Genomic DNA, 25,374 nt, shown 5'->3' on the forward strand with positions numbered 1-25,374 from the left:
TAATTACATAGATAATATCCTTCTGTCCAACAAATGACATTAAATAAGATTTTCCCCTTAGAAAGTGGGCATTGATGTTAACCTTTTAGTAGGATTTCATATTTAAAGCTGAAGAAAGGGGTCTTTACTACTGAAATCAGCTGGCCATATGAAATTATACTTTAGCTATTTCTTCATTTTATACCTTTTTTTTCAAAGTAAAGTAGAAGGTAGTACTGAATGATTCAATATCTTATAAAAGCTTTTGAAATGTGGAATATCCTGAAATAGCAATTAGAAGTTTATTTTTTAGGTTTTACATGATCTATACAATACTTGTTTCTTCTTATGATGCATGATGTTTGCCAATAACAAAGAATCTTTCCTTCCCCTGAATCTTCAGTGAGAGAGCGAAGAGAGAGAGAGAGAGAGAGAGAGAGAGAGAGAGAGAGAGAGAGAGAGAGACTACTTCAATTGGAAATCCTGAAACTACTGTTCTCAGATGTACAATAATACTCATTCTATAAGGTTGCTTTATGCATATCTTTACATTTCTTATAGAACAGCAATATTCTATTTTTGTAGTCTATAAAGGTGATCTGGTTTAGTCATTAGCCTGATGATCTCTTTGGATGCATTATTTCACTAATAGAGTAATTATTTTAGCCCAAAACTAAAATTTAAAGGAATCATAGGTAAGGATGTAAAATATGATCCAGTTACTTTTAGAAGCAGAGGAAATGAATTTTTACCATTTCTCTAACACAAATCTAGCTATAGATTAAATAACTCAATCAGTAATTCTCAAGTTTCAACATGTTGAAGAAGAATCACCCAGTGATTTTGGAGCCCTGCCCTCTGATATTCTCATTTAGTAGGAAGGAGTGGAACTCAAGTATGTGAATATTTATAAGGTACCCCAGATTATTTTGATGTAAATGAATCCAGGAACACTGTCACTGACAGCCACATTCTGCAAAGGGTTTAGTGCAATCTCTAGTTAGAATCCAACGGCTCAAGCCAAGCCAGAGAGTATGGACACAGGGAGCTCAACTAAAAACCACAGTGCCTGCTATGAGGCGGTAGGGATCCATGTTCCAGAACACCCAAGTTTAAACAGACCAGCTACCTCCTTTTATACTCACAAATTTGGTGAGAGCTGAGGCTGATCAGATGGGAATGATCTCCTGTGAGAGGAGTTGCTTATCAACTCAGCCTTTCCTAGCTTGCTTTGGAGGCTGAACCAACAGAGTTGCATTTTCCCAGCCCACAGAAAATCAAGTTTGTGCAGTGAGAAGTGGCAGAACACAGCCCACTCCAGAGGGGCCACCTGGGCTCTTACATTTTAAGAGTCTGTCTCCACAATCTTGGAGCCAAATGGGCAAAGGAGGAAAGAGAGGATGGGGAGAAGGAGATGCTGGTAGAACCATAATCTATGGCTCCTTTTTTTTGCTTTTGAATCTGGAAAATTTTTTTAAATTTTTCATTGGTGTATTATATTCATACATCATAATGGGTAAAACACTTGTGTGGACATACACATACACATCGCCCATTTAGCCCCTAGCCAATTCCCACCCCATTCCCTCCCCATCCTTCCTTCCCATGCTTGGCTTTGATATGTTTAAGTACATTGTGTGCTTTAGAGAATTTCGTTCTTCCCCCCCTCCCATCCTCTCATTTAAGTTGTCATGTTTGGTCCTCTATAGGATCTCTTTTTTCATCTAGAGTTCCTCCTATGACCCATTTCTCCTTAGCTTTCACATATTAGGAAAAGCATCCAATTTCTTATTTTTTGTGACTGACTAATCTTGCTTAGCATAATGTCCACCAGTTTCATCCATTTCCCTGAAAATGACGTGATTATGTTTTTTAAATAGCTGAATAAAATTCCATTGTGTACATATCTCACAGTTTTGTAATCCATTCATCTGTTGATAGACATCTTGGCTGGTTCCATAGTTTGGCTATGGTGAATTGTACAGCTATGAACATAGATACACATGCATTAGTTTGGTACTTTGGTTTCCTTTCTTTTGGGTAGATAACCAGAAGTGGTTAGATCATATGGTAAATTCATTTGTGTTTTTCCGAGGATCCTCCATACTGTTTTCCAAAGTGGTTGTACTAATTTGCAATCCCACTTACAATGTATTAGATTTCCCACTTCTCCATATTCTTGCCAGCATTTGTTGTTGTTTGTGTTTTGAATGATTGACATTCTAGTTGGAATTAGGTGAAATCTCAGGGTAGTTTTGATTTGCATCTCTCTGATTGCCAGTGATGTTGACCATTTTTTCATGCATTTACTGGCCATTTGTATTTCCTCTTTCGGAAAGTGTCTATTTAGTTAGCTTGCCCATTTTTATTGGATTATTTGTTTTTTTAGTGTTGAGTTTCTTGAGTTCGCTGTATATTCTAGATATTAGTCCTCTATCAGTGGTGTAGGTGGCAAAAATCTTCTCCCATTTGGTTGGCTCTCGATTAAAGTTCTTGACAGTTTCCTTTGCTGAAGAGAAGCTTTTCAGTTTCATGCAATCCCTTGCATTGATGCACAGAATCTGGAGATTTTTGATGCTTGCTGAGGGTTGAAATTCTCTCAGCTGCTTTAGGTCTGTGAATGGAACTGGATGTTAGTGGAGGTCAGAGAACATTAGACTCACTTGGCTGCTAGAGATACACACGTTCTTTTTAGAGCTGAGCAAAACGGTTATGTAATTGCACACTTCTCATAATTATTGAGTAATTATATACTTCTTATAATTACTGAGTAATCATTGTTCTATAACTAGAACTTAATGTTATAACTAATCGTATAATTGCCAAGTATTAATGTTGTTATCTGGGAAACTTTGAATAAAGTGGTACTTAATATATTATTTCCCCCTGTCACGCCATTTTCTAAGCTAGCAATAGTGTCTGTTTTGTGGCTCAAAAAATTGCCTCAAAAATAAACAAAATGCAATGGGGGGAAACTTTGTAAATGTCTACTCATAGATCTTACATGCACATCTCTCTAGAAATTTGTAAAATTATACTTTCATGGCTTTGTTGTTATGTAGCAAGTATCAATCTTTTATAAGATACATATAATTATAACACATCAGAGTCCATGAAGAGTCTGCTGGGATCTCTGCAGGGTAAACTGACCTTTGTGAAATTATACAACTACATGTGCAACAGCAGCAGAGTTATTTCAGCTGAAACTGAAAATGCTTCTGAGGAACTAGGTATCTTGGAAACTTGAGATCTTCTGATGCTAACTGTTCTTAGACAATGATTACAAAGGATTCACATTTAATCTTGACTATAGTTCTTGACTGCAGGAACTCTGTTTATGCATTTGAGGCACATTCTCATCTGCACTGAGAAAAGTCTCTGCTTGCAGTTGGAGCTCAATTAATCTTTAGTTGAGTCAAGATGACTAGCTGTAAAGAACTTAAACATGAAAGCTAAAGTGGCATAATTTGGAAATATCTTTTCAGTGCATAATGAAATTCTCAAAGGCTGTTATGAAGGTTTCAGAACTTCTTGTGAATAGGGTCTTAAACATATAGAGGAGTACACTATCTAATTCCAGATTAGGACATAGAAATCATTCTTTAAGCTACAAGTGTTTCTTTATCTGGCTTTACTGAAAATGAATAAAAATTATTCTTCTAGTGTTTTGACCCATAAGTATCATTTATCCTCTGTAATGGACCATTTTTTCTAATGTATCAATTTCAAGTCCAGACTAGTAAATTATTGCATGCTACTAGAGATTATTCTGCTCATGGAGAACACTTATACCTCAGAGTTTTATAGCAATAAATTTTTCATTTACTTTCTCTACCCCAATATTACTATACATATCTTCTTTAAATTTTTGTATATTTCTAAATTTTGTCTGCCTTGCTCATATTTCATGAAAATGGCCATGCCATTTTTATCAGACTCCCCTTTCTAAGCTCAAATTACAGAATTGAAATATAGCCTGCTAGGATAATGATGTGATCGTAGTGGCTAAAAGTAGTGTTGTTTTGCTCATTGTAAAACCATGGGTTGGGAGGGGAGGAGAAATTAATAGTAGGCAATTGCTTCTGAGAAAGCAAAATACAGCGTGCTAATTCTAAATGTTTATCTGGAGGGTATAAGGTGTGTGGGGGGAGTTACAGCAAATACAGTAGCATCAATCCTAGTTATTTTGTTACTGTGATGAATAAATTGAAGCTGTCACCCCAGGTTTTATTATTTGGTTCACTGTGTAATAAAATCATGAACATTGATGCAGAGCACATGCAAAGCCTTTTAGGGTGATTCTGTTATAATTCCATTGAGTATGGTATATTCAGGAACCCAAGAAAATATTCAAATAATAGATATTTATGAGTACCTGTTATTTGCTGAGTATACTGAAGACGTGATTCCCCTTGGCTCTCACAATAACAGTGACCTGTTACTGTCATTCCCAGTTCACAGATGAACAACTAGAGATTTAGCAATATTAAATAACTTTTCAAAGAGTGCATTACTAAAAACTATAAGGTTGACCTGGGTGTGGCAGCACATGCCCATAATCCCAGTACTTGGGAGGCTGAGACAAGAGGATCCCAGGTTTAAAGCCTGCTTCAGAAAATTAGCAAGTTCCTCAGCAAAATAATGAGATCCTATCTCAAAATTTAAAAAAGGGTTGGGGGCATAGCTCTGAGATAAAATGCAGAATGCTCCTGGGGTCAATCCTTGGCACTTCCCCCCAAAAAAATTTAAAAACAGATTTGAATGTGGAATTTTTCAACAACAAAAATGTATGTTCTTTTCTTTGTACTATACTCTGCTACTAAAGAGTGTCAAAGATTTTTTTCAATATTGCAGCTAAATTTTTTTTTACTACACAGTGCTAGATCACTTTTAGTATGTGACCATTTTTATTTCTTAATCGCTTAATCAATAAAGATTATATCAGCATCTGGAGATCTCACAGATATGCTTATTTTTCCCCTTGAAGACCAATATCCTGTGTTTTTTATTCATTTGCCTCTATTTGAAGAGTCTATAGAAAAGATGAAATATACATATAACAAAAAATGTTTTGGCAAGCAAAGAGGACCTATATTATATAAATATTGATATTAATAATGATTCCTCTATTCTGTGTTTTAAAGAGTAATTATAACATATTCCTAATATTTGCCTAAATTCTAAAATTAATCGACTTTTTTAAATGTCTCGTGTAAACTTTTCAGGAAAGTTTTAAGTTAGTAAATAAAATAAATACTTTTCGATTCTAATGCTTTTCTTGTTTAAAACCCTAATTTCTACTCTTCTTTTTCTTCCTTTTTTTTTTTTTGTGGGTCTGGGGATGGAACCCAGGGACATTTGACTTCCAAGCTACACCCCCTGTCCTATTTTGTATTATTTATTTAGAAACAGGATCTCACTAAGTTGCAGAGGGCATCACTAAGTAGCTGAGGCTGACCGTGAACCACAATCCTCTGGTCTCAGCCTCCCAAATGCTGGGATTACAAGTGTGCACCACCATGCCTGGCTATTTCTACTCCTTTTAACCTTGCACATAACCCAGTGATGCAGAAGAGAGAGAAAATGCTGTTCTTCGGCCTCAATATTTCTCATATCTTAGACATACTGAGATGTGGGGATGGGTTTGTTAAAGCTTTGAAAAGTGGGGAAGGTGGCACATGGGTAAGAACATATTGGAAGTGATTCTTTTATACCACCAGGCACCTTCCACATTTCTCATAGAACTAAAATGTAGATCTGATCAAAGTGAACACATTTTATCTCCCATCTCCAATTGATTTTTAGGATATTCTGACCAACTCTGATTGAAAGGAGCATTAGGTAGAAAGAAATATACCCATCTCTTGAGCAAAGCAAGCAGAAGATAGCAAAGTTGATGACATACAAAATATCTGACATATATCCAATATACTTTTATATCTAGAACCATTCCATTGAGAGGACATGTATTATTTCTTTCTGCATACAAAAGGAAATGCAAGGATTAAAAATACCCTTAAGAAGATATAAACAACTCATTAATGTATATGTCTATCATATTTCCCATTATGTACATGATTCTTACAATACAGCTCCATACTATCTTTGTTTATCAGTTGATTTATTCTGATCATCCCATGGTGAATGAATTGGAGATGCTAATCCAGGTTTCATTTTGTTCATAAGGTAATAAAAATATATACACATTGTTGGGAGCACACACTATCTCTATGGCGGTGCAGTTATATGTAGTTCTTGTTAATATAGAATAGACAGGAATTCAAAAAATATTCAAATAATAGTAAGAAAGATCCTTTAAATATATGCTAATATCAATAATTTCCTTGTTAAATCAGCAGGTAACAACTATACTCTATTGGCTGGCACAAAGGTCATGCACAGCAGTGGAGAGTCCAACCTATGGGTGCCCATTGAAGGCTTGGTTCCTTTTACAAACTACACTATACACGTGAATGTTTCCAATAGCCAAGGCAGCTTGATAAGTGATCCTGTAATGATTACAATGCCTCCAGGAGGTAAGTCCATGAAAAATGTTAGCTCTTTAATTTTATCTAAATGTCCTAGAACTAAGTCACCATTGAACATCTTGTTTATTGTCAGAATTAATTCTTTTTAGAACTTAGGGGCTCAATTGTATTTCTGGTTGTTCTCTTTTATTGAGACTCTTTCATTGATTTTTTTTTATTGTTTCATTGAGACTGTTTTCATCTTGCATTGTGAGTGTATACACATGTACACCACACACACACACACACACACTTCTGCTTTTTGCATCTTAGGATTGAAAAACATTTTTTCTGATATTTTATTTAGATTCAAAGTTTATATTTTAAATTTGGGTTTTAATTTTCTACTGCAAATGTTTCTCATTCCTGGTTTACTGAAGAGCTATTTTGAGATACTCCTAAGCTTTCCCATTTGACAGAAAGGGCATTGTTCAGGTAATAGAAAAAGAAAACACCACTGGTGCCACTGGATAACACCTTTAAGCTACATGTCCTAATGATTACATTTTAGCAGTGCTACTTTCATATGTGAAATGTAATATAATCTGTTTTTTATTTTAAATAGTTCTATTAAAATATATTTGATTTGTTCAAAATTACCATAATTATCATCACTTTGATGTGCAGTCAAGTTCACCCTTGTCTTATTCGTGAGAACTAAGTGCTAAGAAAAAGAATCCCTCCATGGTTGATATTATGGTTCTTAAACAGAAAGCATGCATCAAAGTAATAAGAGCCTGCTTTTCAGTTGAGCGTTCAGCAATGTATATTTTCTGAAAATACCTAAGGAGAAGGGCTGGATGTCTTCTTTGTAGCCAAACTTTCAGGAATCAGTTTGGCCTAGACTAAGGCAAAATGTCATGATCTTGACATCAGCTATCTACAAAACAGAACAAATAACCCCCACTCTGGTCACAGATTGTTAGCAAATGCCACATCACTAAAGAAAAATAAGAGTGAATCTGTAGCTTGTAAGAAATCACTTTCTCCAAAAAAGATTTGTTACCTCTTGGAGCATAAGGACCTCTTACTATTTTTACCTTTTATTACTTTATAATAATTAATAAATGGATGTTTACTAAACCATTGAAACTCTAAATTGCAGAAGCCACATTATTTAGGAATAGAACATTAAAAAGATACTTTTAGAGCTGATCAACATGTTTTAGTATCATTCCATAAGCCAATAACAAAAGGTAAGTTCTTACTTACTTAGGTAAGTTCTTACTTAAAAATTGAGACCAAATCACAATATAAAACAACCCAAAGAAATAAACATTTGGTAATTATATCTTCATTCTTCAGTCTAACCTGTATGCTAAAAGTGATAGAAACTTATGATGACTCAAAGCCTTAGAATCAAACACCCTTTAATCACATCTAGAAAACAGAAGATGATCAATGCTTTAGTAGAAATTTTAAGTGACACAGTAAAGCTTTCCTAACAGAATATATGGAAGACCTACTAAATTATAATCATTGGATGGCATTTAAGCTGTTTGAGATAATTTACAATTTATAGTAATTTAGCTTGTATTGATAAAATAGGGCTAATTAAATTTGCATAAGTAACGATGTATGGCTTAATAATTTGTGTATGCGTGTCTTTATAGCTAATTTAATTTGTATAAGTAAGAATGTATGGTTTAATGATTTGTCCTGTGTATGCATGTATATATATATATATATATATATATATATATATATGATTCAGTATATATATATATCTGTGTGTATATATATATATATACATTTGATTCAGTTAAAATAGCATGTTCCTGTTGTATCTCAAAATACAGTGTATAAATTTGTCTGAGTTAAAAGGGTTAATATTATGCAAACAGGAAGAAACTAAAATACTATTTTATGGTGATATAGAACAGATGAAAAGAAAACCTGAGCTCCCCTCATCTCCACTCCATTGAACACTCATCTGCGTCACTATCACAGTGTTCTGCAAGCCCTCCCTCTCTGGACCTAATGCAGTCATTCATGGGATGGTAGTCAAAAATGCAAAATTGGGGAGAGGCCCTTCACCAAGAGCAGAAGCAAGTGTCAAAAGACAGAGATTTGCTCAAGTTTATTACAGCCATTAGGACATACTTCTTTTCATCATTAGATTGTTGTTGATTACAATTAGGAAACTTATAGCTTTGAAATTATCTTTTTTATGACCTTGTGGCAGTTTAAAGGTGATACCTCATTGATTAAATAGGTTTTAGTTCATGCTTCTTTTGACTTAATGATCTGAAAACATATTATCCTGATTTACACATAAAAATCATGCTGAAAAGCATGTGGCATTCACTAGAATATGTGTGTTTAAGTAGAATTAAATTAGTACTGAGAGTTATTAAAGAAATCTTCCATGCCTTTGTCCAGTGAACTGTGTTTCATATGGAAATGAATAACAAATGAACCGATATACAGAAACGAACCAACTTATGGACAGAGAAGGTTCTATATTCTATTTATTTTTACATTATGTTTGGATTGTTATCATTATTGTCATTTTTCTGACTTCAGCATTAAATTTCTTTTAGGATGGTGTTGAATTGCTAGTCTCTTTCAATAGCAGATTATGTCAAGATTTGTAATGAGAATATTCTTAACTGTGTTTTCCTTTTTTTTTTTTTAAACGGGTCTGGGGTTGGAACCCAGGGGCATTCAACCTCCGAGCTATACCCCTGCTCTATTTTTTATTCTTTATTTTGAAACCGGGTCTCACTGAGTTGCAGAGGGCCTCACTAAGTAGCTGAGGCTGTCCGCGAACCGCAATCCTCTGGTCTCAGCCTCCTGAATGCTGGGATTGCAAGCATGTGCCACCAAGCCAGGCTTGTTTTCTTTTCAATACACATTAAAAACATAATAGAGAAGTTTTGAGTAAAACAAAAATGCTTTTTTTTTTCAGTACTGAGAATTGAACCCAGAGGTATTCTACCTCCAAACTACACTACCAGCCCTATTTCCTTCCTTCCTTCCTTCCTTCCTTCCTTCCTTCCTTCCTTCCTCCCTCCCTCCCTCCCTCCCTCCCTCCCTCCCTCCCTCCCTCTCTCTCTCTCTCTCTCTCTCTCTTTCTTTCTTTCTTTCGAGTGTGGGGTATTGGGGATAGAACCCAGGGGCTTTCTACCTCCAGGTTACATTCCCATACCTATTTTATATTTTATTTGGAAACAGGGTCTCACTAAGTTGCAGAGAGCCTCACTAAGTAGCTAAGGCTGGCTTCAAACCTGCGCAATCCTCCTGTCTCAGCCTCCCAAGCTCTGGGATTACAAACGTGCGCCACCACGCCCGGCTATTCTTTATTTTGAAACAGGGTCTCACTGAGTTGCAAAGGACCTCTCTAAATAGCTGAGGCTGGCTGCAAACTGTGATCCTCCTGTCTCAGTCTTCCAAATGATGGGATTACAAGTGTGCAGCACTACTCCTGGCTCAAAAATGCTTTTTTTCTCATATACAATGTTTGCTATTAAATGTGACCTGGAAAAACTCTTTTGCCCCTTTGATCTGGCCAAGGCTGGCTCATTTTTTAGTTTAAACTTAGAAATCAGTCCATCAGACAAGCATCCCTTGCTAACCAAGGCTGAGATTGGACCCTTTTGTATCCCAAAGTACATTCATAGTATATATTGAAATTCCCTGTTTAATTTGACCATTGCAATCACTGGCTATAATATCCTACACAGCAGGGACTGTTTCTTATTCAAATTTTTATCTTCCATGCCTAGACCAGACCTGACACATGGTAGATGCATAATGAATAATTGGTGAACGAATGAATAAATAAATCAGTCAAGATAGCTTAATTACCAGTTTTAAATCCTAAGCTTATCATTGCTCAGTCTTTTCCAGGTTTCATCTCTACCTGAACAACCTTTCACTGTATTAAGCTACAAAAATGTGACCTTTTCTATACATCACTGTATCATGTAGGAATATTATAGCTATGTAAATATAACCACAGCCCAGACTGTGAGGAGGGAGAGGGATTATTAGAGGAGCAAAGAATTCTCAAGTTACATCAACTCATCAGTTTTTTACTTCTCCTTTAAAGCAGATACTATAGAGTTTTAATTTGTACTTCCTTTTTCTTAATGATGTTAAAATATGAAGAGTTCTTGGTTTACAAATATTTTGGAAAGGCAAGGTAAGGCAACATTCTGTGAAGAATTTTAGCACTGTATATCGTCTCTTTGTTTAATGGTTGTGAAATATCTTATGTGTTAGTAATTATCTCTGTTTATCTGATGAAAAAATATGATGGAAAATATAACTAAAAATATAATAAAATTTGGTTACATGGACATAGCAATTAAACTAATAGCTCAGTCTATAGGTAGACAGCCACAAATACCAAACAGTGCACACATTTTTATTTTAAAGTTTTATTTGAAATATTATGTGAGGAACTGGAAGAGCTATTCTTATTTTAAATTAGGTAGCACATCCTTTCCTACTTCTGTGCACTCAGGTTTTTGTACTTCTATAATTACTGTATTTTTAGGTTGTTTGTAATAACATAATGCTCATATTTAGCACTAAGGTACTCTTACAAATGAAGAATATATTTAATCTGAGCTCCTGAATAGCATTATGGTACAAGTTCAAGAGTTCTAGGAAAATAATTTAAAAAATAAAAACTGAATCCAAATGTTAATCCATAAATATGAAACTTTCCTGTGGCCTTTACCCCTTCAAGGTCTGGAGTTACTAATGGGGTTAGGATTTCAACGCTTAATGGGGCTCGGTGCATTAGTGTTTTGTATGCATGGAATTCAGCATTCAGTTTAATAAGTGGTTGACATTGGTGATGTCCCTTAATTTGCTTAAATCTAATTGGCTCTTTTATCAGTCAAACCTGTATGGATTGGCAATTGATCAGAAAGGGTCAGCCATGACTCTGCATGTAGTTAAATGATGAAGCCACCAGTTAAAGTCACGGCTGCATGACAATAAGCAAAGGAAGAACAAATGAGCTTAGAGGAGGAAGGCAAAGAAGCTTAGAAGTTTTGCAGGATCTTCAAGTTCAGAACAAAGGCATTATAGAGTGTATAAATTTTAAATACACTCCATTTTGCCTCCAGACTTAAACCTTTTTTTTTTCCAGATGAACCGAAATCTTGTCTGAAACTGTCTTTGTTACATCAAAGAACTACTCAGAAAGCGAAAAGAGACAGAAGAAGCATAAAAGGGCATAGTTTAAAATGATTAGTGACAAATTCCATACTGACGAGCTAGAAACAGATTTTTTATGAAAGTTTTATATTTTTCCAAAAGGAATAATTTTCTTCTGTTTATCTTTTTTCTGAACTGCTTTAATGTAACAGTGAGAGGAACTAAGAGCCACCTTAGTTTGTGAACTTAATAGCAGTTATTTTTAATGGTAAATAATTGGTGACTTAAACCTTTTGGTTGATAAAAATTTTATTATAATTTATGAACTGTGCAAAAATGCTAATCCTGAAGAACCTGTTTATTTTCCAAAATGTGTTATTAGAAAATAAGAAACTAAGCCGGGCGTGGTGGCGCACACTTGTAATCCCCGCCCTTGGGAGGCTGAGACAGGAGGATCGCACGGGTTCGAACCCAGTCTCAGCTACTTAGTGAGGCTTTCAGCAACTTAGTGAGACCCTGTTTCCAAATAAAATATAAAAAAGGTCTGGGAGTATAGCCCGGAGGTAGAAAGCCTCTGGGTTCCACCCCCAGTACCACCAAAAAAATAAATAAATAAATAAAATAGAAAATAAGAAACTGAGATAACAGATGAGATTAATTGGTTTTAGAGGGGTTTGCTATTTCTTTCCTTCCCTGACCCATTTCCTCACCTAACACATTTTAAAAAAATAAATTTGAAATTTTATTTGAAATCTAGAATTAAAACTTAGTCACAGTATGAAAGCATAGACCTTGGAGTTCTTGAAAAGATAAATTTGAATCTGCCTCTTTCACTGGAATGCTGAGTGACTATGAGCAAATCCAGAGATCTGAGACTCAGTTCGTTCATCTGTAAAACAGGCTGGATCATAATTTCCACATGACAGAACTGTGTGTAGGATTTAACAACACAGTATATTTAGGTGCTTGGAATAGTGTCTGTCTTGGTAAACATTTGATGCTTGCTACCTGCTTTGACCTATTTTCATACTGTATCAGCCCATTTGCTATTGCTGTAACAAAATGTCCAAGGCTGGGAGCTTTATAAAGAAATGAGGTTTGTATAATTCACAGTTTGGGAGGTCTAAGAAGTGCCACTGCACTGACTTCTGCTCCTCCCTGTTGAAGATTTCTGATGATATCATGGTATAGCACATCTAAGAGGAAAAGATCCTATGTCAAGACAGGGAGTCAGAGAGTGGGAAGGGGACCTTCTTGCTATTTTATAGAAACTCTCTCTCTCTCTCTCAAGAACTGGGGTCCTAGGAAAGCTATATTAACCATTTCCTGGGGCAGTGCTCAAGTAACCCAATTACCTTCCACTAGACCCCCTCCTGTTGATGGTCCACTGTCTTAAATATAGGCATACTGAGGACTAAGCTTCCAGCATATGAATGTTTGAGGCACAAACTATATCCAAATCTTAGGACTTTCTAAGAAATTTTTGACCCTTTTAGGCTAGAAATGGACTATAAAAAGGATAAAGAAAAAGCATATCTTTTATACAGCTGCAGAAATAATTTTATATTGCTATACTTCTAAGTTTTTCTACACTTACCCCTGTGAGTATTCACAAAAATATGGTCAGAACAGTAACCCTGCTGCTGGTGGTGGTACATATAAGGGTACAAAAAAAAAAAAAAAAGCAGAAAGGATGACAAGTGGTTTTCAATTTGAAATACATTTTGTATCTCCATCTCAATTCATGGCCTATGGTTCTATGGATTATAATTTGTAAATAATTTCTGCAACAAGCTCTCATTGACTATTTTGGAATTTCAATGGTCAAACAAACCTCATATTTTTTTCTTACTTGAATTCTCTCTGTGTTTATATTCAGCTGGTTATTGAAATTGTTTGTATGATTATCCTTATTATCTGTGTATGTTATTCACGAGTAAATGCTTCCACATCTTTGTTAATGCCATTCAAGGGAGAGGAATTTGAAATTTTATGTCAAACATTTTTCACCTTTCCTTAGTTATCTTCAAGTATGTATTTTGGTAATTGCTAGACACTGTGCTTCTGAATAACTAAATGAAATGTTTGTTTTTAAAAGTGTTAACATGCAACTTTTGCCCAGTTATATTACTAAAGAAATAGTATGCTAACCACTGACTTTTCATGGATTGATCTACTGAAGTTATTTTATTTGGACTTTAGGAGACATTGGTTGCTGTTTACTAAGCAACCCCCAGATTCATAACTTAAAATAACCAATCTTTATTAATCCTTCTGTGAAGCCATAGATTGACAGCACGGCTTTTTGTTCAGGAGTCTGAGAGGCTGAATGGACTCGGGGTCTCAAATTATAGCACCGCACCACCTTAAACATATACACATACGTGTGTGTGTGTGTGTGTGTGTGTGTGTGTGTGTGATTATATTTCTTAAATTGAATAAGAACTGACTCTGAGATTTGTGGCATGATTTGCTCAAGTGAATTTATCTTTCTACTTCAGTTAAAAAAAATAAATAATTGAACTTTTCTGTGTTCTAACTGCGACTAAAATCTGTTTCTAAGACTTAAGAGGAGTTGACTGTACCTAGCACTATTGGCCAACCATGGGAAGAATGGTATTGTTTCCTATGCAATTTCCAAGAGAATAAGGAGCAATTAAAAGCTCAAAATAAACCGGGATAAACCAAAGAGAAAAAAAGAAAATTTGCAAATGCAAGCCCCTTTCTTACCTATTACATTCCTTACCCACTGTAGCACAAGGAATGATAAAATAGTTCTATGCTTTTTACAAATTTTAACATAGTAAAATGTCATGTTGCAATATAGTTCTCAAAATGTAAAAGTTTTATTTTCCCTTGCAAATATAAAGACCATCAGTATATGTTTTGTTTTGTTCTGTTCTGTTCTACATTCATTAGTTTCTGGGCCAAAGGTAAGTGGAAACTTCAGCTTGCAGGTAGACATAATATATCTTAAAAATTGAGCCGGGCGTAGTGGCGCATGCTTATAATCCCAGCATTTAGGAGGCTGAGACAAGAGGATTGCAGTTCATGTACAGCCTCAGCTACTACTTTTAAGCCCTTTGCAATTCAGTGAGGCCCTGCTTCAAAAATAAAGAATAAAAAATAGGGCTGGGGGTGTTGCTTGGAGGTAGAAGGCCCCTGGGTTCCATCTCCCGTACTGCAAAAAAAATTAATTAATTAATTAATTAATTAAAGAATGCAAAGGTATAAAAATAAGCAAAAAACTATAGGTTAGAAATTGAAATAAACAATAGCTTAAGATGGTATATTGCTTTCTTCAGAGGGTGGAAGGAAAGATTAAGTTAACAGCCTTTTATAATGTAAAAGCCACAACAAAGATATAGGATGGTGAGAAATAGCATTCTTTAAAACAACAACATTCTCCCACATAAACAGATGGGCTGTCTTCACTTTCAGTATGTTAAGAGCTACACAATTTATATTACACCCAGTTCATATGAATCTTTAGAATGGTTGTGCATAATGTTTTACTTCTGTGTATATCTTCCAAATGTGCTGCTATTTTTTCCCCTGGAAAAGTCAACCCATTGAAGGTAATAAAGTAAGATTCAACAAATAAAAGTATTTAAATTCTTAATAAAAAAGTATGTTTTAGAAAACAGACTGGACCATTTAGTTTAACCTGTACTTTCTCCCACACATGGCATAAGAATAGAACCACAACGTTTATGACTGTCTTAAACATGCTCTCAGAGATGATTTTATGAAAGCTTTTAACTTCTACCTGTCTGGAATAGATAGTCTATCCTGGTATGTGTGTGTGTGTGTGTGTGTGTGTGTGTGTGTGTGTGTGTGTACATTTGTAAAATTATGTATCATGAGACAATGGAGGATACATTTCTATTTTCACAATTTGTGAAATTTCCTTCATTTTTCATATTCACTGTCTTGACAATGAACTTCCTGCTTCTAAAAACACTTTAGAAAAGGACTCACTTCTGAGCCAAGAAGAAGAGGGAAGAGAACTTTGAAGTATGCTTACCATGGACTCCACAAGCCTCCAGCAAAGGGCTGCCAGCTTTCCACATTTGCATACTCTCCTGTGGTTTATACAGAAATACACATGCACACACACACACACACACACACACACACACACACACACACAAAATTAAGTGCTATCTTTAGAGCATCCCGGGGCAAGAAAGAGAGACAAAATATTAAATTAAAATCACATTTTTCTGCTTTACCAAGGGAAATGGGTGGGAAGTACTGTTCCTTTAAATTCTATTGATATTAAAAATCATAGTTTTAAAGGAATAAGTACAATTCTCCTTTCTTTTTTTATCTTGGAAGAAAGGTTTATCTTAAAACTTTAAGGTTAAAAAAGAATCATGTCTGGCTGGCTGGCTCTACAGTTTTAAAGCAACTTGAAGTTTTGTTTGAATTCTTATAGTGCCCTAAAGAAATTTTGGCTTTATGTTTTAAAAAATAATCTCTAATTCTTTTATTTTTTCTCTTTTTATCATTGACTCAATTCCTGACGTGCATAAAATTCTATGAATATTTACCTGTCTGTATACATACTCTTACAAAGTAAGACAATCTTTAATATATGTGAGATACATAAAGACTGTATTTCTGATCTCTTTTCATTAGCAACCTCAACAAAACCCCTGTTGTATCTGTATAAGAGGATTTAGACCACTCGGAATGTAGGTTCTAGGGTTATGTAAAAACTTAATGAAAAGTAGATTGTGACAAAAGGGGCCTGTTCATTACAACCACTATGATATTCTGATTGCTAATTAATTGGAACAAATAAAACTAGAATGTGCAGTTATCTCATAGACACTTAATGAGTTCAGTCCTTTCCCTCACACTTTCATAGTCACTTTGGAGCTTATACTGTCTTATTTTTATTTAAATGTCTCATATGCATATATCATATCTTATCTAGTAGAATATAGAATAAATTCATGGCAAAGGTAAAACAGGTTGATGAACAGTACTGGATAGAACCGTTATAACTAATCTCTCCCTGTGTCTGTCTCTCTCTTTCTCTTTCTCTCTCCCTCTGTGTCCTTCTTAATATTAACATTTACTGTGGCTCTGAGCACATAGTGTGGAATTAATAATGTGTACTGCAAGCTGGTCATGGTAGGGAGCATATGACTGTAATGGTGTAGAACTTGGGAGGCTAAATCAGGGGGATCAGGAGTTCAAAGCCAGGCTTAGCAACTTACTGAGGCCCTCCATAACTTAATGAAAGTCCATTTCAAAGATGAAAAATGAAGTGGGGCTTGGGGGTATAGCTCATTCCCATAATAAATAGATAGGTAGATAAATAAATATATAAATAAATAAATACATAAATAAATATGGACTGCAGTAGTCTGCCTAATCTATTGTTTCACTTTCTTCAGCTTTAGCTATCTATGGTCAGTTTTGGTCTGAAAATATTAGATGGAAAAGTCTAGAAGCATACAACTTGCAAGCTTTAAGTTCCATGCTGTTCCGAATAGTGTGATGACATCTCATACTGTCTCACCCCTCTTGCTGCACCATGCATCACCCTCTGTACAGTGCATTCACTCTGTATGTGCTACTCACTGGCTGTCATTTAATAACTGCCTAACTTATCAGATCTACTCTGTAAATCAGTGCTTGCGTTTAAGTAACCTTTATTTTACTTAGCGACAGCACCATCATGCCACAGTAGCAATGCCAACAGTTTGGTGCTACCAAAAAGAAGCCTTAAGTGCTTCCTTTAAGAGAAAAAGTAGTTCTTGACTCAATAAGCAAAAAGAATTCATATGCTGAGGTTGCCAAGATCTCACAATGAGAATTAATCTTTTTCTATATGAAATTATGAAGAAGAAAAAAGAAATTCAGGCTAGTTTTTCCGTTAATTTGTTATTTATCACTTACTATCCCTAATTCATAAATTAAATTCTACTATAGGTATATGTTTGTAGGGAAAAAAGATTATATAGAGAGAGCTCTGGTAATACCTCTGGCTTCAAGTATCCATCACAGTCCTTGAACTGTCTCTACCTAGGAAAAGAAAGAACCACTTTTTCCAGGGATCAACAGTGGCTTATATTATTATTATGCCAAAGCTGCCTTCACTTGTGTTTTGGATTCTAGGGTTTCAATTTCCTTCTTATGCTCAGAACATGTACTATGTGCAGAGATGACTATCAGGGAAAGCATTGTGTTCCCACGGCCACAGTGATTTTTTTCTTCTGGAATGACAAGTGTCCAATCAGAGCCAATATATATGTACATATTCTGGGGATGGAACCCAAGGGCATTGTCCCTTGAGCTAAACCCCAGCCCTGTTTTATAACCTTTTTATTTTTGAAACAGGGTCTTAATGAGTTGCAAAGGGCCTTGCTAAATAGCTGAGGATGGCCTAGATCATCTTTAAAAGATCTTCAAAGCAAACCATTGTATGATCTTCCCCAGGACTCTGTTCTACACTTAAAATTGGAGTCCAGAATTACTGAGGGGAAACCAGGTAGAATAGGCCCCTATGCTCAGCTAGTCTTTAAGTATAGAATATCTGTTCTTCAGTCAACAAGCTTTTCCAATGTAAGAGAGGCAGTATGTTGCTCACAGTCTTCCGAATGTGACAGGAACAGATACCATGGATAACCAGTTCCAGATGTTGAGCCCTACCTGTAGCACCAGAAAGCAACAGGCCTGATGTTTTATGCACCAAGGAGCACTAATCGGCTCTACTGTGAAGACGCTGTCAAGGAAATTTCCTCTGCTCTTTGATTCCTTCATAGAACATCTGTTGTAAGGAACTAGCTATAACTAAAACCTGAGTCTCTTTCCTCTGAGGGGTTTTCTTTAATGAACCTCTTGTGGCTGAATCTCATCTCAAGGGTTTTGAAAAGTGCTTCTTCAAGTCAGTTATAGCTTTATCCTGGAATCCAGGTTTGGCTGGCTGTCAGACCTCACAGTTGGAATGTTTCCTTCTATCCAGGAGTTCACAAACACAACTCCACAGAATGGACTGATGCCATTTCTAGTCTCCTCCAGAACAATGAAAATAATGCATTCTTTTATTTGATAAAAATAGTTTTATGGTACAGTGATCATTCATACCAAGCTAGTGTTTACTATATACAGATTTTGTTTTGCACATACCAATTCATTTAATTTTCACAAGCTCTATGAAGAAGCTGCTCTTACCATATTTACTTAGAAATGAGCAAGTCAATAATATAAGAGATTGGCTCCATATAGAACATTAAGCCATTCAACTAGTTAAAGACAGAAACAGTAATGAAACCTAGTTACTCGATGACAGAGTATGAATGTGTTCCTTCCACTGACATTCCATATCATCCCTTAGTATAAGGAACACAGACCTCTAGGCACTGGTAAATGGGGGTCTGAAGAAGTGGCTCGACTCTAGAGCTATGTCGAATCCAACTTCAAAGCTGATTCACTGAATGTTGGTTGAATCATTCGGTGTTAGGAAGGAACTAGAGTGTTTCCCACAGTCAGCTCCATATTCCATGTTCCTCAGTTTACAGTCTAACTGGGATGTGGGGGGAATGAGTTAGGTCCTTGTTACAGCTTTACAAAGAAGCATTAAACAGAAGCAAGATTTTATTGTATCTACTCTTTTGGGAGACAAAAAAGACAGTCACTTGGACCTATTCTTTCCCATTGTGGTTACAAGTATTCATTCACCCACCATGGTCTTTGACCAACTTCTTTCATAGTCAGTCATGAACATCTGCCATATGCTTGAATTAAAAGAAGAGAATGCTGCTGGGCATGGTGGCACACATCTGTAATCCAAGTACTTGGGAGGCTGAGAAAGCGGGAACGTTGGTTCCAGGTCAGCCTCAAGAACTTAGTGAGACCCCGTTTCCGATTGAAAATTTAAAAAGGGTCGGGGTTAGAGCTTGGAGTTAAAATGCTCCTGAGCTCAATCTCCAGTATCAACAACAGAGAGAGAAAGAGAAAGAACTCAAAATAGTCCTAGTGTTGATATAGTTATGAAAAAAAAAACTCACAACTTTCCTGAAAATGTTTCTTTTCTGTATTTTTATATAATCTCTTGAGTGACTTGTGAAATGCAATGTATATTTCTTCCTTTGACTTGTGATAGAAAAATTTAGATTTTCTTGTTTGATCTGCAGTTGTAGAAGCTTTTGTACAAGTGTGGGATGGAAAATTTTAATAAAACTTGTGTAAATACATGAATTCAGAATATGAGTAGGTAACAATGGCATCATTATTGTTAATAACTAAATTGTCCACCTTTTGGGCCTATATTTAAATTGAACTTTTTTAATGATCTCCATATTTCAAAGGAAATGATTAGATACGACCTCCTGATTGTACATAATTTGTATGCTTGCAAATAGAGATTTAATTTATTTAGTGTTAGCAGTTTTGAAAAATTTAAAAATTTCACTAAAAGAAAGTTAAAAGCCTATATGTATAAAAACAAATGAACAAATGAATGAATCTTTTTATTCCTTTACTAAATCATTAAAAGTCATTAAAAATGCTACAGTCAAATGAGGATACTTACTCAAAGGCAGAATATTCTAGAATCCAGCACTATGAACATTGTGAATATATGGAGAAATCACTTACTAGAATGGCTACTCTCTGGACCATCAGAAAGAAGGAAAATATTTCCTATCAGATTATAAAGTTGGGGCCATAACCACAGGAAAAGGCTTGAATCTTGTTCACATGGTTGACTCTATAAATCAATGAAGAGTATCTCCTAAATTGACCACAGTGTCTGTCAAGCTATGAAAACTAGCCCCCCAACACATACACACTGATCCAGCATTTTTATGCACTGACTGAGTTATTTCAGGAAGTGATCTCTTTAAGCCTTAATTTGTTTATCTAAAAAGAGGTTTTATAATCACAGATCCTCCCTGGATGAATTTAGGCAAGGGAGGGAGGGAGAGAAAGAGAGTGAGAGAGAGTAAGAGAGAGGGAGGGAGGGAGGGAAGGGGAGGGGAGGGAAGGGGAGGGGAGGGGAGAGGAAAGAGAGAGTCAGAGAGAGAGAGAGAGAGAGAGAGAGAGAGAGATTATGTGTGTGTGTGCACAGAGATCAGTAGGTGCTCAAATATACATCTTCTAGCTTTGTTCTTCTTTGAGACTGTTTTGGGTATCTAGAGCCCATATTCCATATCAGGATAGATTTTTTTTCTGAAAAATAAATAAATAAATGTATGATAGTTTCACCTAAAAAAAAAAAAGAAAAAAAAATATTCTCTGGTAAGAAAGAAAGCAAAAAGAAATATTGAAATGTTATCTTTAAGTCATCAAAAGTTTGGTACCAGACAAATGAAACTGTTATGTGAGATTATCAATGTTAATATTGTATAAATTGCTATAATACTAGATGTCAACCACTGGGCCAAGCGTGGGAAGGAGGGATGGGGAGGGAATGGGGTGGGGATCGGGTAGGGGCTAACTGGGCGATGTGTGCATGTATGTCTACAAAAGTATCTTATTTATACCACTATGATGTATGAATACATTGCACCAATAAAAAATAAATTTAAAAAAAAAATAAAAAATAAAAATAAAACATTAAGACACAGGAAAAAAAAAAAAAAGAATATAAAGCATGACACACATTCAGGAAAAAATTTACATAAGCAATTACTATGAAGTTGAGAATTAAACCAGCCCATAAGCATCAAATTTTTTTTTCCCTTGATGATTCCAACAACTGCCTTTTAAAACTAAATGTCAGGAAACAGCGGACTGGTTGCGGTATACTAAATTATAAGTGAGGACTAATTTGAGGATCAAACATGCTCTTTGGGAGATATCACTTGACTGGTAGGAAAAGCACTAGCTGTCTCCCTCTCTCATGTATTTGTTCTCTCTGTCTTGGAAATATCCCTCCCCACAGTTTCTGAATCTTGATGTTTAATTTAACACAAAGTCTTTGAGAAACACAACAGGGGGTTGTTCCTGGTAGTTCTGGCATTGAGGAAATTGAAATGTACATGGTTTTTTTCTCATTTATCAAAGAAAGGCAGGAATCTAAAGTGACATTTTATATCAAATGAATTATGAACTGTGTACTTTGTACCTAAGGGAACAACAACTAAATTAGAGTTTCAGATAAAAAGGAGAGCGAGAGAGGCACACACACAAACACACACAAAAAAAAAATAGGTTTTAATAAAACATACAGTAATTTCTGTTACTGTATCTGACAGTGACATGGCTGGATACAGCCTTAGCATAGGGTCAGTGAATGAATGCAAGCAACTTGGAAATCTGTATGATTTAAATACATTGAGAGATTGTCTTGGAAAGGATTAAATCTACATTTCTAATTTTGCTAGTCTTCTGGCCAGTGAAACATTCTTGATGATTTTAGATTATTTTCATTGTTTATTTTTCTTAGAAAAAACTATTTTAAAATTCTTACATCTTGAGAAAATATGAAATTAGAGGTTGAGAAAAAATTATGTAGAAGATAAAAATAATATACATAAAAATGCCACATTGTGTCTCTTCTCTATTCATCTGTGTAACACACACACACACACACACACACACACACACACACACACACATCATTCTACTAATTAAGGGCATGGGTTCTAAAATCACTCAGATCTGGTTCCAATCTTAATTCCTTCTCTTATAAGCTATGTGTACTTGAGCAAGTTATATAATCCTACTTTGACTCAGTTTTTCACCTGTAAAACTGGAGAAAATGATAAGAACTACCTCTTAGGGTTAATACCAAGAGGGTTAAGTCTAATCATGCTCACAAATGCATGCAACATGATACCATATGCATAATATTTGTGTATCACATGGCACTTAATCCTTCCCTAGGACAGAGAAGATTTGGCAGCAGCAAATTAATACTCCACTTTTTAGTGGCTCCGGATTCCTAAAGTTTAAGAAGCATTAGAATTAAACTTTCAAGGCAAAGAAGGGCCATATCATGTCTACGCAATTTACCGAATGTTCATTTTTCAAATAATCACTGAAAATTATTGGAAATTGGGTGTACTTTCTTTTTTGGGGGAGGAGCACAGCTATGTTTTGACTACCATACTATTCTTCAAAAACAGGTATTTTCATTTGTGCTATATGTAAATTTAAAAGGCTTAATAGTATAAGTACTTTGACTTGAGACTTCAAAATCCTGCAGATCCATATACCTAACAGCAATTAAATTCCTTGGAACCAATCCCATATATGTTCTGATACAAATCCTATAGTAGCTAACAATTCTGGGGCTAAAATTACTAGAAAATATAACTACCCCTAATATGGTGAGTGCATGCCTTCTTCACAAAGAATTAATTATATAATTATTAATTATTGTCGTGGTTGAATGAACATCATTGTGTTACTCTGAAATTTTGAATCTTACTCTGATAATAAGTTGAAATCAGTTCTTGGAAGTCTTTCAGCACTTTTAATTCTTTTGATGAATACTGTTTTTCTCTCTCTAATAATGAATATGAAATTAATTACCTACTGAGGTAAGGGAGGCTATCTTAGCCCACTGAGGCAGTTATAATAAGATACTACTGATTAGACAGCTTATAAACAACAGAAATTTATTTCTTATAGTTCAGGAGGCCAACAAGCCTTAGATCAAGGCACCAGCAGATTTGATGTCTGGTGAGAACCTTCCTACTCATAAATACCATCCCCTCACTCTAACCCCACATGGCAGAAGGAACCAAAGAGCTCCCTGGAGTCCCTTTTATAAAGGCACTAGTCTCACTCATGAGGGCTCAGCCCCCATAACCTGATCATCTCCCAAAGGCCCCCTTCTCCTGATATCATCACATGGGATAAGAATTACAATAAGTATCTTTGGGGAGGCCCCATATATAATTATTTTGTCTAAATTTAAATATTAGACAATATTCAAATAATTTTAATATTATGTTTAATCCCATGATTAAGATGGATTTTGTGATCAATCCCTTCTGATTTTTTATCATTAAATAACTAAATTTCTTAATTCAAAGATCACTTAATTTCTAGGTACTTGATTTTGTCCTAAAGTTGTAGAATCAATGACATAGTAGAGAAAGAATCTAATTCTAAAATACAACAGTCTGTTTTATTCACAACCTAAATCAGTATTTTCTTTGCAACTGTTATAATTAGATGCATTTAACAAGGGATAATTGAATGCACTCTTTCTAAAAAGAATAGCTTTGACCCGAACTAAAATTTACTCATTGTTAACATTTATTAACCTTGCTAAGCATATCTACTTTTAATTTTGCAAAGGCTAAATTCTTCAGAGAATTATTCTAATAAAATAAACGAACAATATTTGAACTAAATATAGGATAGAGTTAGTGAAATATTATTTTGTTGTTCATTTTTTTAAATTTTATTTCCCACTGAAGATATACTCTCAACAAAGGCTGCTCAAATAACCAGATTAAAGAAGTGAGAATTTAATTTATGCTGTCTGGAAATGAATCGAATGAAAATGACGGTATTCAAAATAATAGGAATACTAAGGTATACCCTTAGTAATACCAAGAGAAAGTCAAATGTCAAAAGAAAAGTACTGAGTGTCCAAATCTAGGGACATCTTAATGTGGAAAAAGAACAAAATTTGGTTGGTGATTTGAGATATTGAAAAAAGGTCATCTTGGCATTGGTTACACATGCCTATAATCCGAGTATTTAGGAAGCTGAGACAGATGGATCACAGGTTTTAGGACAGCCTCAAAAGTAGTGAGATTCTCGTCAATGTAGCAAGACCCTTTTTCAAAATAAAGGTAAGATTGTGCTAGGGGTATAGCTCAGAGGTAGAATGCTTCTGGGTTCAATCCCTCACACACACACACACACACACACACACACACACACACACACACACATATTATAGGTCTGAGCATTATAAACAGCAACTTCAGGGCCTCTACTTGGTCTGGCAAAGTGAGTTTCATATTCTAGTTGAACAAATACTGTATCTAATGAAATTTAAAGTCCCAATTTTTCTCTGAGCACAAACTACAGCATTCACAGCTGTGGAGTATTTCAAAATTAACAGAGAATGACTTCAGTCTACCTGATGTTTCCTACTTGATAAATTCACTGGAAGTGTTTTGTCAATTAATGTAAAATAAAGCAAGTCTTTAATCTTAAATCACAAAGAAACCAAAAGGTAGAGATGTGTTGCCTTGGTCCTTTGGATGCTAATGTCAAGTGGAAATTTTTATTTCTTAAAATGGTCAATAGCAATTAGTATTCAGTGGTGTCTTTTTATTCTGGTGGCCTTGACCCACCTCTGTCCCCTTTTTCTATATTACTCCTATTATATACTATAACTGGGGATATCCCTACTTCTTTTCCATTCTAATTAATGCATTCTTAGTGAACACATGTCCTACTTTTCTTTTCAGGGAGAATAATTGCTTCAGCCGGGTAAAATGGGCACATTAAATTTCTTATTAGTTTTGACAAATATTTGCACCAATTTTGATGGTTGTGTTCTCATACTCCCAGAATGTAAGTGAAGATTTGAGTTTTCCTTGGAAACATAGACCCAAATTTAGCGAAAGACCAAAGACAGATGTCATATCCACTCAGGTTTTCTTCATGTTTACTCTAAAATATTTTGTCCCTGAAGTAAAAGGTAAATGATAGATTTTTTTCTTTCTTTGTTTTCTTACAAAACTTGTTTTATTCATATTCTTTCTTTCTAGATGTAGCTTTCCCCCTAGATATTCTTCTGACTACACTGGCAAAAACC

At 35.2% G+C, this 25,374-nt stretch overlaps 1 protein-coding gene across 2 annotated transcripts in view; it reads left to right on the forward strand.

Moving 5' to 3' along the window:
- Positions 1-25,374, forward strand: part of USH2A (usherin) — a gene marked incomplete at both ends in the record, with an annotated part of 871,783 nt that overhangs the window by 518,334 nt on the left and 328,075 nt on the right. The window contains one exon of one of the 2 annotated variants that reach the window (XM_080698222.1): positions 6,336-6,515. In XM_080698222.1, coding sequence (XP_080554348.1) covers positions 6,336-6,515 — 180 coding nt within the window. The remainder of the gene's footprint in view (positions 1-6,335; positions 6,516-25,374) is intronic. The other variant, XM_080698223.1, reaches the window with a different exon arrangement.

Source organism: Muscardinus avellanarius, assembly GCF_963383645.1.
Source record: "Muscardinus avellanarius genome assembly, chromosome: 7".
NCBI classification, from domain to species: domain Eukaryota; kingdom Metazoa; phylum Chordata; class Mammalia; order Rodentia; family Gliridae; genus Muscardinus; species Muscardinus avellanarius.